Here is a 15,691-nt window from a genome sequence, read left to right on the forward strand (position 1 = left end):
TGGTTATCTTCGTGCTTGCCTTATTCTGGCTGCAGGAATTTTTGTACTCTGAGAAAGTAATTTGTTCCACGTCACTAGTCTATTCATTGACAAGCATCAGATTGTCACTGACAGTGTTTGGATAATCTGTGGTAAAATATGATATAGCCAAATAATTAATTTTGGTTCATTCCTATGTACTGTTTAGTACCAGTGAATAACTCCTATTTCTTGCTAGAAGATGAACTGTGTATAATTGGAAAAATGCTTTCTCACTTTATCTCTCAGACTTGAGTTAGTCTTTTCAAAACAAAAAGGGAGGGGTTGCTTCTTGAAAGAATTTTAAACCTTTAATGCGCTTGTTGCCCTTTGAAGCACAGTAATTCTTGCAAAGAATGTATTCATTCCTTCTGAGAGGTTTAATCATTATCTTATTTTGACTTTTTCTAATGTATTTGGACCATTTCAGTCTTTGTAATATGCACTTATATGTAGCTGCAAATCCCCGTGCTGATGGCAGCTGTAACCTCTGCATAAGGACAACTGTTGCAGTATGTATTTGTAGATGCACCTAAATAAGTCGTTAAAAGACACAAAAATGGCAAAGCAGATGTGTTAGAACTTAAAAATACAGTGGTGTCAACCCTGAACTGTGCTCGGTCAGGTAGAGAGGGTCTTAGGGGCCTGCCTTGGCATTATGCCTCGCTTTGACTTGACACTTTGTGTCACATTCCCATACTGTTAAATGAAACATCCTTTGAGGAAGCTTTCACACTGCCAGTCAAATCCAACCTGCTGCTACCACCATTTCTGAAGCCAAGCCACAGCCTTCCTCTGCTGTTTCACTAGATAGTTCTGCTACAATTTTCCCTCATATAGAGTCATTCCTTATAGAGTCATTCTTCATGTGGAAAACATACGCTTTTAATGGACCTCAAGTAGACATTGTAGCCTGTTTCTTTAAACTGGGTGTGGTGAAATATTTCCGGTTATTCTACAGGTATTTTTTGTGTACAGCAAATTTTACTTTGGACCCATTGATGCATACCCAGAAAGGGATACAATAGAGTGGTTTATTTATGTTGTTTTGTCAATGATGCGAAGTAAATGTACGATTTCACAGCAGAACATCAGGGAATGTCTCAGTGACCTTTATATGATTATGATTACAAATGAAAAGCTACCATTTGTAAGGAAATAATATATTTTCATGCTATTAGAAAAGCAAGAAAAGCTTGAAAACCATTTAAAATATTTCTGAACAAAAATGTGTAGATTTTGCATAATATAATTTACATGGTCTGTATTAAATACTCAGACATTTCTGCTGCTCATAGTTGCAACTGCTCTTGCAAAATCCATCTAAAAGCAGTATATTATCCTTAAGCCATAGGTTGTCTTGAACACACATATTCCATTATAATGTACACAATTAAAACTATAACACTAAAGAACTAGAAGGGCCAACAAAGTGTGACTTTTTTTTTTTTTTAGTTTATTGATGGTCGTCTATCAAAATTAAATGCAGGAAGAGGATTCTCTGATGTTTTTGAAGAAGAAATCACAGCAGGAGGCTTTTGTGGAGGTACAGAATTAGTTTGAATGTACTCATTGACACTTCTTTGGGAACTTTTGAACATGATGATGTCCTGTAAATTTTAGAAGTCATTAATCTAGTTACTGGTACATTGTTTCCATTCATTCTTGGAAGGATTTTAGCCTTTAACAAACCACTGCTGGGATGTATGCTATTATATATCTAGTTATATCAGTATATTAAATGAAGATATGTTGGTTTAATCCAGTAAAATAATACTTAGATTTCAGTATATGATGAAATATCACTATATTATTTACATTTTTAACTGCATATTTATATAGTATGATACATTCTGTGTAAACTGTATTTTAAAAATAATTTTGAAATTTATGTTGCTGAACTTTTTCTAGATAGTTATGTTTTCTGTAAACACTTCTAAAGGTTTTTTTACATCTAATTGTTTCTGCAGTGCAGAAATCAGAGAGACTTCCCAAATTTTTAGAGAAATTTGCTTTCTCCAGCAAATGTGTTACTCTAAAAAAGAGAGAAAAATTTTTTACATTTATATATCATCTGAGAAGGGATAATGGAAGTTTACCTTCTTCATAAACCAAAATATATTCCTTGTGTTGTTTCCCTCAGTTATGTTCACTGACAATTGTTATAACACTTTTCACATTAGCTAGTTTACAAAGTCAACCCATATAGAAGATTGCATGCTGAATCCATTCCTGATTATTACAGGATTATCGAATGATTTCCTGTTAAACATTTAGCTCTATTGTTATTTGAAGTACCATAGATGCTATCAAAATATTATGTCAAAATATGCATGACACAGCACAAATACTACTTTATGGTCAATCTTGAAAGTAGTGTGGAAGCTTCCTCAGTAAATGGAGGTTATGCGATTTGAGCAAATCCACTAAGTTGTATATGGCAGCTTTAGATGGTCTTCCTTTGCAAGACTACCCTTAAATGAGCATATGTAGAGGGGAGGATTTGGCCCCCAGGGAGAAATCATCAAGTAGTGCAGAGCCACCTTCACCATCTGCAAAATACCTTTTTTATACTCAAGAGTACATAAATCGTTTTGTTCAAGATTTTCACTGCCTTCTCCTGCCCTCTGTGTCTTGTGCTGTGATCTAGCACATAATCTGTGCCGTTTTTTTCTTGATTAAAGTGTGGTTAGTTATACAGAGATTTACTTCTTTTCTGCCTTTTTAGGGTAACTTATGCTGCTCAGTAAACAGATTTTAGTCATTGAGCATCCATTATTCAGATAGGTGATGTCGGTATTCAGAGTTCGTTTGCTGACTGCAGTTAGGGGGTCAGGAGGCTGCAATAAAACTGCAGTAGAAGTTAGATAAAGCTTGTTTCTTGGCTGCGCTCTGGCAGCCTGTGAACCACATCTCACCTGGCTCTGCTCAGGAGGGAATGCTCGGCTTCGCTAGCAGTTCTCGGTTAGATTGCACTGCGTGCATGCTTTTCAACTCAGACAAGCTGTATATTGCCAGGCTGTGGACAAATTGCTTAGGGCACATATTCAGTATTTACATAACTGCTGTCTCATTATCGTTATGAAGTGCAGGGCTAACAATATGTATGCAATTGAAGGTGACATTTTGTGACGCTAATGGGGTAGAACTATGATCTCTTTGCAGAGTTAACTCCCTTCAAATTTATCAGGAAGCCCAAGGTTTTAAAAAAATGGGTGAAATCCAGCCTTCAGAAAAGTCACAAAAAGTTAGTGTGAGCTACAAGCTCTTGAAAGGACAGGTGAACATAGTTTTAGCTATAGAGAGTATAATTTAAAGAATACTGAATCAAATGGAAAGTGTTTCTTTAAGTAATCTCTTTTTTAATTTGCATTTTTCTGCATATGTGAGCATAACTAAACACATCACAGAAAATAAAAGTGGCAATTGGAGAATGAAACTTAATTTCATTATTTTTCATTATTTTCTTTTTTCCAGTAAAGTGGTCAAAATCTATTTTCCTGTGACTATATATGAAAAGAAATTTGTCAGCCATCTTCATTACAGTTAGCACTTTATATTAAAAAATTTATTTTCTGTTACATGTATTAGTCTGCGGAAGTATTAGTTCTCAAGAGTTTTATGTAACTTTCAATACAAGAATATAGTGATGATTGATTGGCTTAGCACTTGGATTTCTTGTAGAATGTATCCATTAAAGTAATTTGTAATCACATGAATTTTACTACAGCAGTCATTTTTTTTGAGTTGGTCTAATATCAATGGTGGTAGTATAAGGAAAACTGAAAAAGTGAAAACCTTTGAACCTCTCTTTTAATAATAATTTATTTTAAGGAGTCAGCATTTTCTTGCTAGAGTTTCAGGAGGTTCAACGCTAGCTGAGGGTATGCAGTGTTAACGTGGCCTTTTCTGTAGATGAGTATTTATCTGTTTTCTTTATTGCCTTCCCTGAAGTCTCTCTACACAACTAGAAGACAGTTAAACTTCTTGGTGATTTTCTGTCATCTCATTTACTGCCTCTAATAATTGCTTAAGTCATAGACTGTGACAGAGAGAAAGATCAGATGTGGAAAGAGTCGCTGTGAAGGACACAAGCCAGATGATATATGAATATTGTTGATAGGAATTTGAAGTTATGAAATGTCATGTTAAAGAAAGTACTTACGCTTTATTAAAGTTCATTAACACACTAGCAGTGGTTAAATTTCATCTTATTACATGTTATTTGCATGCTACCTTCTCTGGTGGTTCCAGGGAGCCAGATCGAAGAAGTAAAAAATGAGTAATTTTTGCTTTAAGGTTGCTCTTTGACATTCTTACTGGAGATAAGGATCATAATGATCATCAGGTTCTCTCCTTTCTAAGCAAGCATTACTTTCACTTGTGGCATCATTCCTGAGAGTTTGACTGTCTCAGAATGGCTTGTAAAGAATTTAGTGGAAGGGGTGAAAGTGCCTGAAAGGGATATAAACAGCTCAGTTTTTTCACCTCATTGAGAAACTTGGGAATACCTCTTACAATGATGCAGTTAGTTCTCAGCCATGTTCTAGGAGAATGTTTTGGCTTTCCACTAGCCAATGCAATAATTCCACCCAGGCCTTAGTTAATTGATTACTGCAAGGCTTAAGAAGTTTTGAGAATCCCTGTTAAAATTCTGCAATGTCAAGGATATATCAATATGGTCCTTTCTTCATCAAGTGCTCAGTAGAATTTAACCCTGTTCTTCATTGCCAGTTTAGTGGCACAGTAGTCTGCAGTAGTCCTACAGAAGCCAGTAGCTCTCACTTGCCTTTTAGAGGGTTTTTTTTTTTGTGAAAGAAAGTAGATACAGTTAATAATTTAAAAGGATTTTTCCTGCACAAGAGTATATAGCTGTGCCATAATACTTAGACTTTTCTCTTGTTGTGCCATAATCCTTAGACTTTTCTTTTGTTCTTTTTCCTTGAGATGGTACCATCTGCGGTCCATGTCATTGTTGTACTTGAAAGTTTGTCCAGTGGGATCATTATACTTGAATGCAGTTTATTATATATTATTCTTTCCTTTGAGCTGGTGTTTTTAGACTTCTGAGCAGTATGTTACCTTATTGAAGTTTTAATTTCTCTTTTACCTCAATCAGAATTAAAAACTCTGTGTGGTGAAAAGATACACTTTTACAAACTAAATAGAAACAGTGAAATAAGAGATACCTAGGCTTTTTTCTTAGTGTGCACGTATTCTTATCTTTACATTCCTTGTCTATCTGGGAAGAATGAAATGAATGAATGAATAATCCTCTAAGGGAATTTTTTATGCAGATTGTGAGGAGAGGTGAAACATTTGAAAGGTTGAATGTATGTTTGATTGTGTTACGTTTCTATTTCAGGAAATTCAAGATCTTATCAGCAGTGGATGCATACAGTGAAGGTATAAACTTGGTTAAGTAATTATAGTGACCATCCTGTTCTTTAAATCTTTGTCCTTTTCCTTACATATATGTAATGGTAAAAGTTTATTTGCAAGTACATTCTATAATAGATAACATGTCTATGTTATATGCAATAATGTTGTGGGCTTTTTCTTGAAAATTTAAGAAAAAGTCCCATACACAAAACAAATGCCAAAACACACAAGGTTCTTCTGTCTGTATAGTCACAAATTTCACTGCTTTCTGTATCATGTTACATTCCATAACTGTGAATTAGGTGTGACAGTACAATTTGATACAAAGTTTATCACTTCCAGTAAATAGCAATTTTGTTAATATGGATTGTGCAGTTTGACTAGCAAAAGACCCTTAGTATAGCCTTGTTATTCTGCAGGATTAGTAAAATATATTATTTAGATTAAGAGAATCCTTGTGTGATTAAATGAGAGAGTTCTTTCTGTCAGGTCAGAGTATTTTTAAGTTGTGTAATAAAAATGATAGGAACACATGAAAAATAGCCATGACTTCTGAATTGATTTTGAAATGGTAACAATGAATGAAGACTGAAAATACATCATTCTGTTAGAATGCATTGATAAATGTGTCAGCTATGATAATGATGTACTGTAACCCTTGTGTAGCTGCAGACAGCAGGTTGGGGAGGAAACACAGCTGTGTTATTCTTACCGATTTAAAACAAAGCTTGTTATTTCTTTACAGCACACTTTATTTTTCCTTGCTGTTGTCTTAAGGTTTGACTTGTGTTAAAATGTTGCTAAAATACATTTTTTTGTATATTGCAGAAAGGCAGCGCACTGATCAACACAGCAATGACCAAAGCCACTCCGGCTGTGAAAACAGCATATAAATTTGTAAGATCATCTATTTTGAATAATACATAAAAACACAGCAACTTCCTACAAACTCTCATTCTTCCTGAATACTTAAGGACCTAAGCATTTTATAAATGTACTGCAGAAAAACACTTCAGCCTGTAGAAAGTTTTTAGCTTCATTTGTTTTCTCATATAGCACTAGGATTTAGAATTATTTAGAGTCTTCCAGATAGCTTGTACATAACAATAGACATTTTCAAAGCATCAGTGTACTGTTTTTGTTTCAATCATAATACATACTAGAAGCTTATTTAAATATCACTTAGGTATTTGATACATAGCTGTAAACTCTTCCTAACCTGGTGACATGATTAAAATAGGGACTTTGAAAATAGAAATTGTCATTTACACTAGGGTCCAGTAACACAACACAGGCATTGCAAAGTTAACGTGCGTGGAAAACATTTTGTAAATGTTACGTTTATATGTAATATAAATCTAGTGTTATATAGTTGCATAGTGTATAGTGTTAACATGATGTAGAGATCTGTATTCAGAAGAGATACATTTTGTGCTGGACAAATGGAGTCCTGGCTTACAGAGATGCAATTTCACTTTGGCACTAAGTGCTGCACTTCTGAAAAGATGTGGTAAAGCATCAGTAATGTGAGCAGCAAGTCTTTTCTATCATCTGTTCTTTTAAAGACTATACTAGAATACTAACTTTTAACTGGATTTAATGCTTATACTTTAAGGCTTAAAAGATCTTGTTTTCAAAGACTGACTAACCAATAAAGCATGTGAAATTATATGGTATTTTTCAATACAGAAAAATGGCAGTAGTGTAAAATGAAGGGGGAAGTGTTTTAAGGTTGCATTTTTAATGTATGGGAAAAGACTTTTGGCTTCCTTTTTGCTTTTCCAAATGTTTTCACTAGTTGGATGCATAAGTAGTCCTGAATAAATCAGTACATCAGTCTAAGCTAGTGTATTTTAAGTAAAGTTTTCAAACAGAATTTTAAATTTTACATCAGTTCAAAAACACAGCAGTCATGGAGAGGAACAGGTAAGTAAATTAAATATACTTCATATTCATGGACTCATTTATGATTTAAGAAATGGTTCATTAACAGGTTATCTGCAAATTATTCTTCAGTTTGCACTAGCTTAGACTGCTGATTACATGATCTTCTCCCAGCCTTCAATTTTGATAATTATGTCCTTCACAGTGAACTTCTGTGTATGCCAGGAAACACTAGTAAATTTTGTGAGGATCTGTGTGTAGAAGATATTTGTACTTATACCCCATTTAATTTCTTATGCTGATGCCCTTTATGGAGCCTACTAGAGAAATGAAATATGCATTTCTTGATTGCTTGATAACTGATTGGTAGCCTTGAGTAATATGCTTGGTACCATCCTTCAGAGTTAGAACAAAGCACTCCAAAATTCATCCAAATGGTGTGAGCATGATCTGGAAAGTTTAAAGAGGCTCTCAGGTTAGCATCTGCTACATGGCACCCCATTGTGCTGTTATTGAGCTTATAGATGTATGATTTAAGGATCAAAAAAGACTCTCTGACCTCTTGATTTTCTTTTTCTGAATTTCCATGTGTAGAAAACTATAGAAAAATAGGTGGTTTCCACATACTGATGCCCTTAAATATATCTTTTTAAAGTCCTGTTTTCAAGACAATCTTGAAAACTTTTGTATTTTTTTCCCATATTCATCTAAGAAAGATAAGTTTTCTTCTGTTAGGGTTTTTGGTGTCATTCCCCTCGCCTTTTCTTTTTTTCTACCCCTCCCCCCCCATTTAAAAATGTTTCTTAACATAAGTACATGGTATTCTGTATTGATAATTCATTTCTCTGTTGAAGAACATTCTTGGCTGTTTTCTATGCAACAGTGATCCTTGGCTGCCTATTTTAATACATACAGAATTCTCCCCTAAATAGCAGCACTATGCTGTTCAGCAACACTGGGCAAAATCTCCATCTGCATATGAAATCACTTCATTTCTCTTAAGATTGATGTTGCCCTGCAAGTTGCCAGACTGGAACACTGTAACAGTCATCTTGAAAATCTTAACATTTTTCCAACATGCCTTACTGCTAAAATACCCTTTCAAATTTAAAGGACCATTTCAAGTAAAGGAGTGATGTACAGAACCATTTTTAGCCTGTCCTTAGTAATATTGGAGAATTTTTGAGTATGTATGTTTTCACAGCATTGGCATGCATGTACTGAAAAAAATCCTTAAATATACAGACAAAGCATGAATATATAAGATATACTGACAGTGCATGTATGAAAACTGCGGTAAAGGTTATTGCCCTTCTTTATATCACCAGGTGTTTAAAAAAAAGGTGAAATAAGTATGGCATCATAAAGCATGTTCCATGACTACAGCCAGTGTCTTGCAGAGCTGCTTAAGTCCTTTTATTTTTCCAGGCAAAAAATCAGGCAAGGCAAGGAATAAAAGAAGTGAAGAGTAAGTTAAAACACAAGGTACGTAGTACACTTTTTACTTTCTTACATTGCTTCCTGTATCAGTTTGAAGCCTATACTTTACAAATCACATGAGATTTGTGTTTTTAATGACTTTTGAAATATGCTTAGCCCTTTGTTCAACAATACATTTTTCATAACGAGCCCTCTGGCAACTATCTGTCATTCTATGCATCCACTGAATAATCTCTTTATTGTTTGCATATTTTATCATAGAACAACAGAGGTCTTCAAAGATACATTAACAGGATGTATGTATTCATAAAGTTGATTGCTTTGATATCACAATCGAAGCCTTTGCTTCAAGCTGAGAATTTGAGATGGGAGACTCTTGCAGTACAGTGTATTTCAGAAGGTGTAGTTTTGGTTTCTTAAAGATATGTGAAGAATGGCAATGTTTAAAAATGAAGGAATAGTTTCATTTTGCAAAAGCAACATTGCCAAAATATCAGAAAAGATGTTTTAGGCATTTTGCAGCTGCTTTTCCCATTGAAAATTTTGTTTCCACATAAGATTTTTCTGTAGAGAGAAGGAACCGGATTTTAGATATATTATATGCTATTTTAAGAAAACTTTCAAAAATATTTCCTAGACATTTGAACAATTCAACTTTTAAATAACAGTGTTGATAATTCAGCTTCTTGAAAAGCTAAATTTGATTTTCTTCCTACAGATGGTATTTTCATGACAGTAATAGATTGTGGCAAGATAATTTTGAATGCATTCTGCATGCATAATATGGAGGGTACGTTTGCAGATAATGGTTATAGATAAAGGAATTTAAATCTGTTTTGTTACGTAGGAGAGTGAGGAAGAGTATGGAACTTGCAGTGCTGGTGCAGTACAGACTGCTCCTGTCTACACATTGCATTATGAGAAAAGAACAAACTCAGAAAAAAGAAGACTGGCACAGGTAAGACACCTGAAACTTCTGTTCTTACTTGCATACATATGAGGAAGATTTTTTTGCCACTTATAGTAATGCATCAGTGAATCTGTTTAAGATTATTTTAGTGTGTGTGTTTGGGTTGTGTGATTAAAAGGCTATGTTTATAGAAATACTGCTGTACTGCTTGAACGGAGGAAAAATGCTCTTTGTATTTCATCACTGTTGAGTGGGGAAAAAACAGGAGATTTATAAGTATGGATCTGAGATTTCATTCTTAAATACTGTTTTTGATAAAGGTTTCTCACAGCAAATACATTCTGGTCTATTCACAGATCTGTGTTAAGCTATCTTTTTTAGTTCCTTATAGTGGGGCACATTAATTTTGTGTTTCTAGTAAATTGATTTGGTAGTCATATGGCCTTTATCTTTGCTCAGATAGTTATGATTTATTATTTCATTAATAAGTCAGCTAGTTAATACAGTGCCAATCTCTTGTCCTTTTGTTCTCTAATCCTTTCTAGTCTTGATTTGAAGTAACAGGTGTAGTGTCTCGACTTTGGCAACTGTTTTAATGTCTTTGCATTCATTTTGACAGTTTTATTTCAACAGTATCAATAAAATAGTTCTTGTAACACTTTTTCTGGGAATAAATACCTGTATATGTATATATTTTAATGTGTGAGTATATATTTTTTCATTATATTGCATATTTTAAATACATGTAACGAATGTTTTTATATGGATTATTAATGCATATATCTTCCTCATATGAGAATTGAGTATAGAAATTCAGTCCAGCTAATCTAACAACTCTTGGTTTTTTACTTTAAGTATTGCAGTGATAAAAACCTGAATTGCCTGATTTTGAATTGGTTTTTATCCATATAAATAAAAAGTTTGTGAAATTTAACATAAAACTGATGCAGATTATTGCTAAATGATGTTGAAATTGTGCATTAGTATTGTCGTTATTTTTAGTAGGGTTATAAATAATACAAAGACTTTCTGCTTTAATTATTTAGGCAGGTTTTACTTTGAACATGTTTTCATGATCTCTTAAAGCCAGTGATAAAGTTTTAAACTATGTGCCCTCGGTATATTTTTATATACAGGCAGCTATGGTGCCTGCATTCTTTCAGGAACTTGTGTACAGTAGATTTTCCTCACTGAGTTATCAGAAGAAAAGATCTACAATTCTAAACGTATGAACATAGAGCTCTAATGTTAATAACATGAATAATTCTTAAAATATTTGTTTCTAATAGATAACTGTCATTTTAATATGTAGCAGCTTCCCACCCCAAATAATTTGATAATGCAAAGTACTAAAAAGCTTTTAATGCATTATAAGCCAACATTCACAGACTAGTGTAGATGAGCCTACAATTGTATGTATCTGTGTAAATACATAACACAGATGTACCCTTGTAGTCAGTGAATTTTTACAGGCTGCTTTTATTAAAGAAATGCGCAGTAATTTACTGATATGGTAGTGTTACCTACTGTTACGTACAGGAGTCTAGAGATACAAAGGAGTATAATTTACCTTAGTACAATTAGACAATTCTTTTGAAGGCCTGTGTTCGATCAGAACAATTTAACTTCTGTATGTTTTTGTCTTTGTACAGCTCTATTTTGCTAAATCCTTCAATATCATTGTTGCTGTTTCTACCAGTCATCTTTTAGTTTTGAAAACAAGGCAGGAGGAGTGCATATCCAGCCATAGTTTTGTTTACATATATACACACACGTGTGTTTATGTATGTGTATACACACAGCACGTACATGTACATAGATAGGGTTTGTTTGCTAGCAAAGCTTATAACTAATACCACCGCAGTTTTGCCCTGCTGCAATCTGAAGGTCCCATGTCTTCTCCCCAGCTCTCGTCCCAAATGTCACATGAGCCCAATGGGCAGGAAGGAGCAAATGGTGATTGCTCCCCAGGAACTCTGCTCTCGCACAGTTCCTTTCACCTCTCACTCACACTATTCCCACTTTTTCCTCCTCCCCAAAAGCAAACAAACCAAAATATTTCTAAAAAAATAATAGTCTGCTGTTGTTACTGCTGTTTTAATTTTTGTTCTTGGTATTTGAATCAGATAACATAAATGCAAGTTCTTTATTCATAAGTGCTTATTTTAAACTTTACATCCAAATAAAAATATATATTTGTATTCACAAGTGCATGTGTATGAGAGAGACTGTGTTTGATCTAGTACTGAATCTGCCATTTAAAAAAAAGTGAATTTCACAGATTGCTATTGTTGTCAGGTTTAATCCTTTTTTCTGTAACTCTTTACCCTGCAAATGAACCTCTCCACCCAGATTTCTAAAACGGTGCCCATGAGTGTCTATAGCAGTATAAGGATCGTGCTAAAGTGCAGTTTATGCACTTTGATGTATAGTTAATGTAAGGACCAGGTATTAAGTTGCAATGTCAGTGTATTTGAATATCCCCCCAAAACCTAAACAAACAACAAACAAAAGAAAGAGATTTCTTTTAATGGTCATCTTACTTTCAAACAAGAGGTACCTCTGCATTTTATTACTATCTCTTCCATACTGAAACATTTAGAAACTTGTAAATGTAAAGAATTTGGTGTTACATTTTATGTCATGTTAGATGCATGCGTTGAGCTTTTCATTCTCCGCCTCTTGGAAACAGTTAAACATAAATACTAATTAATAATTACCTGAGATGCTGTAAAACATATTTTCTTTGCAACATTATGTATGATATGAAAGTTTCCTTCACTGTAAATGATCATTTTAATAATTGGTTCATAACAGGATTTTGGGGTCTGGGAGGACATTTCCTTTACAATAGGAAGTGAATCTGCTTTTACCCCAGCAAATAGTAGTTTGTATGTGGGTCTGCTAATTAGTACGGTTATTTCCTGTTTTGTTGATGAGGCTTTAATAAATGTCAAGGGTACAGCCATGAAGATCTCCCAATTAGGCTTTGCGTTTGTAAAACCCAACCCCTTTGCTTTTGTGTGAAGATGACAGTTCCAACTGCAGCCTCAGCCTAACAGGGCTCAAGGGAAAGGATACTTCTCTGGTTTTATTGAAAACAAGGCCAGTTTGGCCCAGGGAGAATACCAGCACTGGTCACAGTGCAGAGCTGTTTTTAACAATGAATATTTACTAAGCTTTATCACTGCTGTCATAGTGGTTTTATTGGGGTTTTTTTTGCCAGATCAGCAATAGACTTTTAAAAAATTAACAGTAAATCAAAATAAATTATAGCATGTAAAATAGCTGTCAAAACCTAATCAGAGGATAAATAATTAAATGTGTTATGGCAGACTGTAGTGATCAGCTTGCCCCTTTATAATTTGTGTTGTGAAAGTCTTTCCTAAAAAAAGAATAACGGGAGTGCACTCATACGTGCCTGTGTGCACGCGCGTGCGCGCACACACAATTAATCTTTGCCTAAGATGAATTGTTCTATCTCTGTAATATTCATTTGAGCTTACTCTTGCTTAGGTTAGCTCTTCTAGGCTTTTTATATGTGTGCGAGCTTAACTATATTGCAAGTCAACATTAACAGATGGATTGCCCTAAGCAAGGGAAAACCACAACAACAAAATCTAGTGAAAGTGGAGGATTGAAGCTTTTTATTGTTAAGCCTTATTAAAACCTTGGCATGTGCACTGCTGTTAACTGTTTCATGCCTAGATCTAATAATATGTCTCTGGTATGCTTTATCTCCTACATTAGTTAGGTACGTAGAAGATACAAGAAATTACCAGCTAAAAATTTGAAATAAAAATTAATGCAAGCCTGAGATTGCTTCAACTCTGCGGTATCTTGACAACGATGTTGCTGAGTTCCATTAACTATTGATGAGGAGGGTATGGCAGTGCATGTATTAGACTGCTGTGCATTCAGTTTTTGCATAATCTATTTTAATTCTGTTTCATTATGTACTCCCAGGTAATGCAGATTTCTGGGTAGACAGGGGCCTAAATGCAGTAAGAGCTCTATAAAATTGTTTCAAATTAATATATAACTGAAAAGGGAGTGTGTTTATTATGAGCCAAGATAGAATGCCAGGAAGATCTGTTGGATTTCATGAATATGATCTTTCTAATTTTACTGTTATATCAGTTGATAGGGTAGCTTATTAAAAATCAAACATTTCAGGATGTCAATAGTCCTAGTGTATTTAGTGGCTAATAAAACATTCTTAAAGGTTTGCAGAATACCAAATAAGAACTACCAGTTCACTTTATAATTAATAAGTTAGCAATGCTCCTTGTCTCTGAGGAAATGTATGTAATACCTGTACCTTTAGGCATCTACTACCTTGCAGCCATAATGGAAACGGGCATTTGGATTCTAAGTGTGGATTTACCAGCAATCACTGTGTGTCAGCACTACTTTAAATGTTTGTTTATGAAGAAACCAAGTGAACTACTTCCCATGACTTTGCAGGATCTAAATACAGTGTCTAAGAAGGTTTTAAAAACACTTCTGCGTAAGATAATAAACGCTAAGTTAGACTAAACTTTTTTCTTAGTATTCTTGAACAGAAGAGAATTACCATTTTTTATTATTTTTTAAAAGTGTATCGCAGATGTAGCTTTTACACTTTTGTTGAAGTATATCCTACTAACTAGACAATATATAATTCAGTTTGCAGTAGGTATACTTGGCTTCTGTTCAACAAAGATAGCAAGTGTCAGGCGGGAAGATGTGTTCAGAATAACCTTATCTTCAGGAGTGCCCCATTTATCAATACCCCTACAATGGCCACTAATATAAACGACATAATCATTAGCTACAAAGGGCTTCCAGTAACTGATTACCCTCCTAACCTGAAAAAGGTGGTGAGAGTGAGCTATTCTGAAGACTTTTTTTTTTCCAGAGACATAAAAGAGGCGAGGCAATGCTTGTGATAATGCGGTGCTGAATATACATGTTCTGTATAAGGTGACTGAACCCCGTTAAGAAAAAAAAGAGGAAAATAATCCTGCAGACAACCCCACAATAATTTCAGAAACATAAAAGCTCTGATTAAGGGCATTTACCTGGTTTTGGATTCATAAAATGTGCTTGAGATCACATCTATGCTTAGCATCCAGAGGTAATACTGTTTATATAGCTGGAGGTACCTTCTACGCTCATTTAATAAAATGTTACAAATTGACAGATGTCATAAACAGTACGGGCTAGTTTTTAATGTAAATCATGTTTTGTTTCTGTAAAATATAGTTTTGAATTAAGCTTTTGTTGATTAGTAAATTCTACTTCTTTAGCTAATGTGTAATTTGAAAATGTTTTAGATATCATTAGCTTCCTTTAATTTGGAGAAGAATCTTTTGTCTTGGTGTGTCAAGTAAGATCTCTTCATTCTGCAAAACAGTCAGATTTCCTTTTAATTAAAAATGAAAAAGCTAGGCAGCAAGAATTCAAATTGTAGATTACGAGAGTGCCCTCTCGTGGCTCTGATACCTTTCCAAAGTATTACAGGCTCACATGTATCCTTTGCCTTGTATAAACCTTGCTTTTTACAACAGAAAACTGATTACAAATCAAGCAGTAATTTTTTTCTTTTTCAATGGAAAGATTATCTGTATTTTGTGTAATTTAAACATTTAGATGCTTTCATGTATCATGCATAATTTTATTTTCAGGAATATACACTACCAAGTAGAGGTATAATTACAAGATTTCTCAAACCTCACCCCCACCTGCCCCCCCCAGAAGATAGTAGATACAGCCTCTATACAGTGACAGTGACTGATTTTCATTTAGTCAGTGAACACATTTAAAGAAAAAAGCAGTATAAGTTTCTAAAGCTTTTTTAAAATTTATTTCAGGGTTTTTAATAGTGTGAATTCTTTCCTGTTCTCTGCCGTGATGTCTTCTCACCATGGTTTGAAGTGAAGGACCGTTACAAGTCTCTGTGGCAGAGTTCTGCCGTTCATTCTGCCCCCATAAACCAGTGTAAACTTTGTGGCTGCCTCTTCTTTGAGTTTTGCAGTATGCATCACTTGAGACATCTCTTCTAATTACCATGAT

At 34.3% G+C, this 15,691-nt stretch overlaps 1 protein-coding gene across 3 annotated transcripts in view; it reads left to right on the forward strand.

Moving 5' to 3' along the window:
- The window catches only part of DENND1B (DENN domain containing 1B), a 170,715-nt gene that overhangs the window by 136,626 nt on the left and 18,398 nt on the right, over positions 1-15,691 (forward strand). For all 3 annotated transcript variants that reach the window (XM_074832741.1, XM_074832742.1, XM_074832743.1), the window contains 5 exons: positions 1,474-1,564; positions 5,384-5,424; positions 6,229-6,297; positions 8,713-8,769; positions 9,572-9,682. In XM_074832741.1, coding sequence (XP_074688842.1) covers positions 1,474-1,564; positions 5,384-5,424; positions 6,229-6,297; positions 8,713-8,769; positions 9,572-9,682 — 369 coding nt within the window. The remainder of the gene's footprint in view (positions 1-1,473; positions 1,565-5,383; positions 5,425-6,228; positions 6,298-8,712; positions 8,770-9,571; positions 9,683-15,691) is intronic.

The sequence above is a fragment of the Strix aluco genome, chromosome 8 (assembly GCF_031877795.1).
Source record: "Strix aluco isolate bStrAlu1 chromosome 8, bStrAlu1.hap1, whole genome shotgun sequence".
Taxonomy (NCBI): Eukaryota; Metazoa; Chordata; class Aves; order Strigiformes; family Strigidae; genus Strix; species Strix aluco.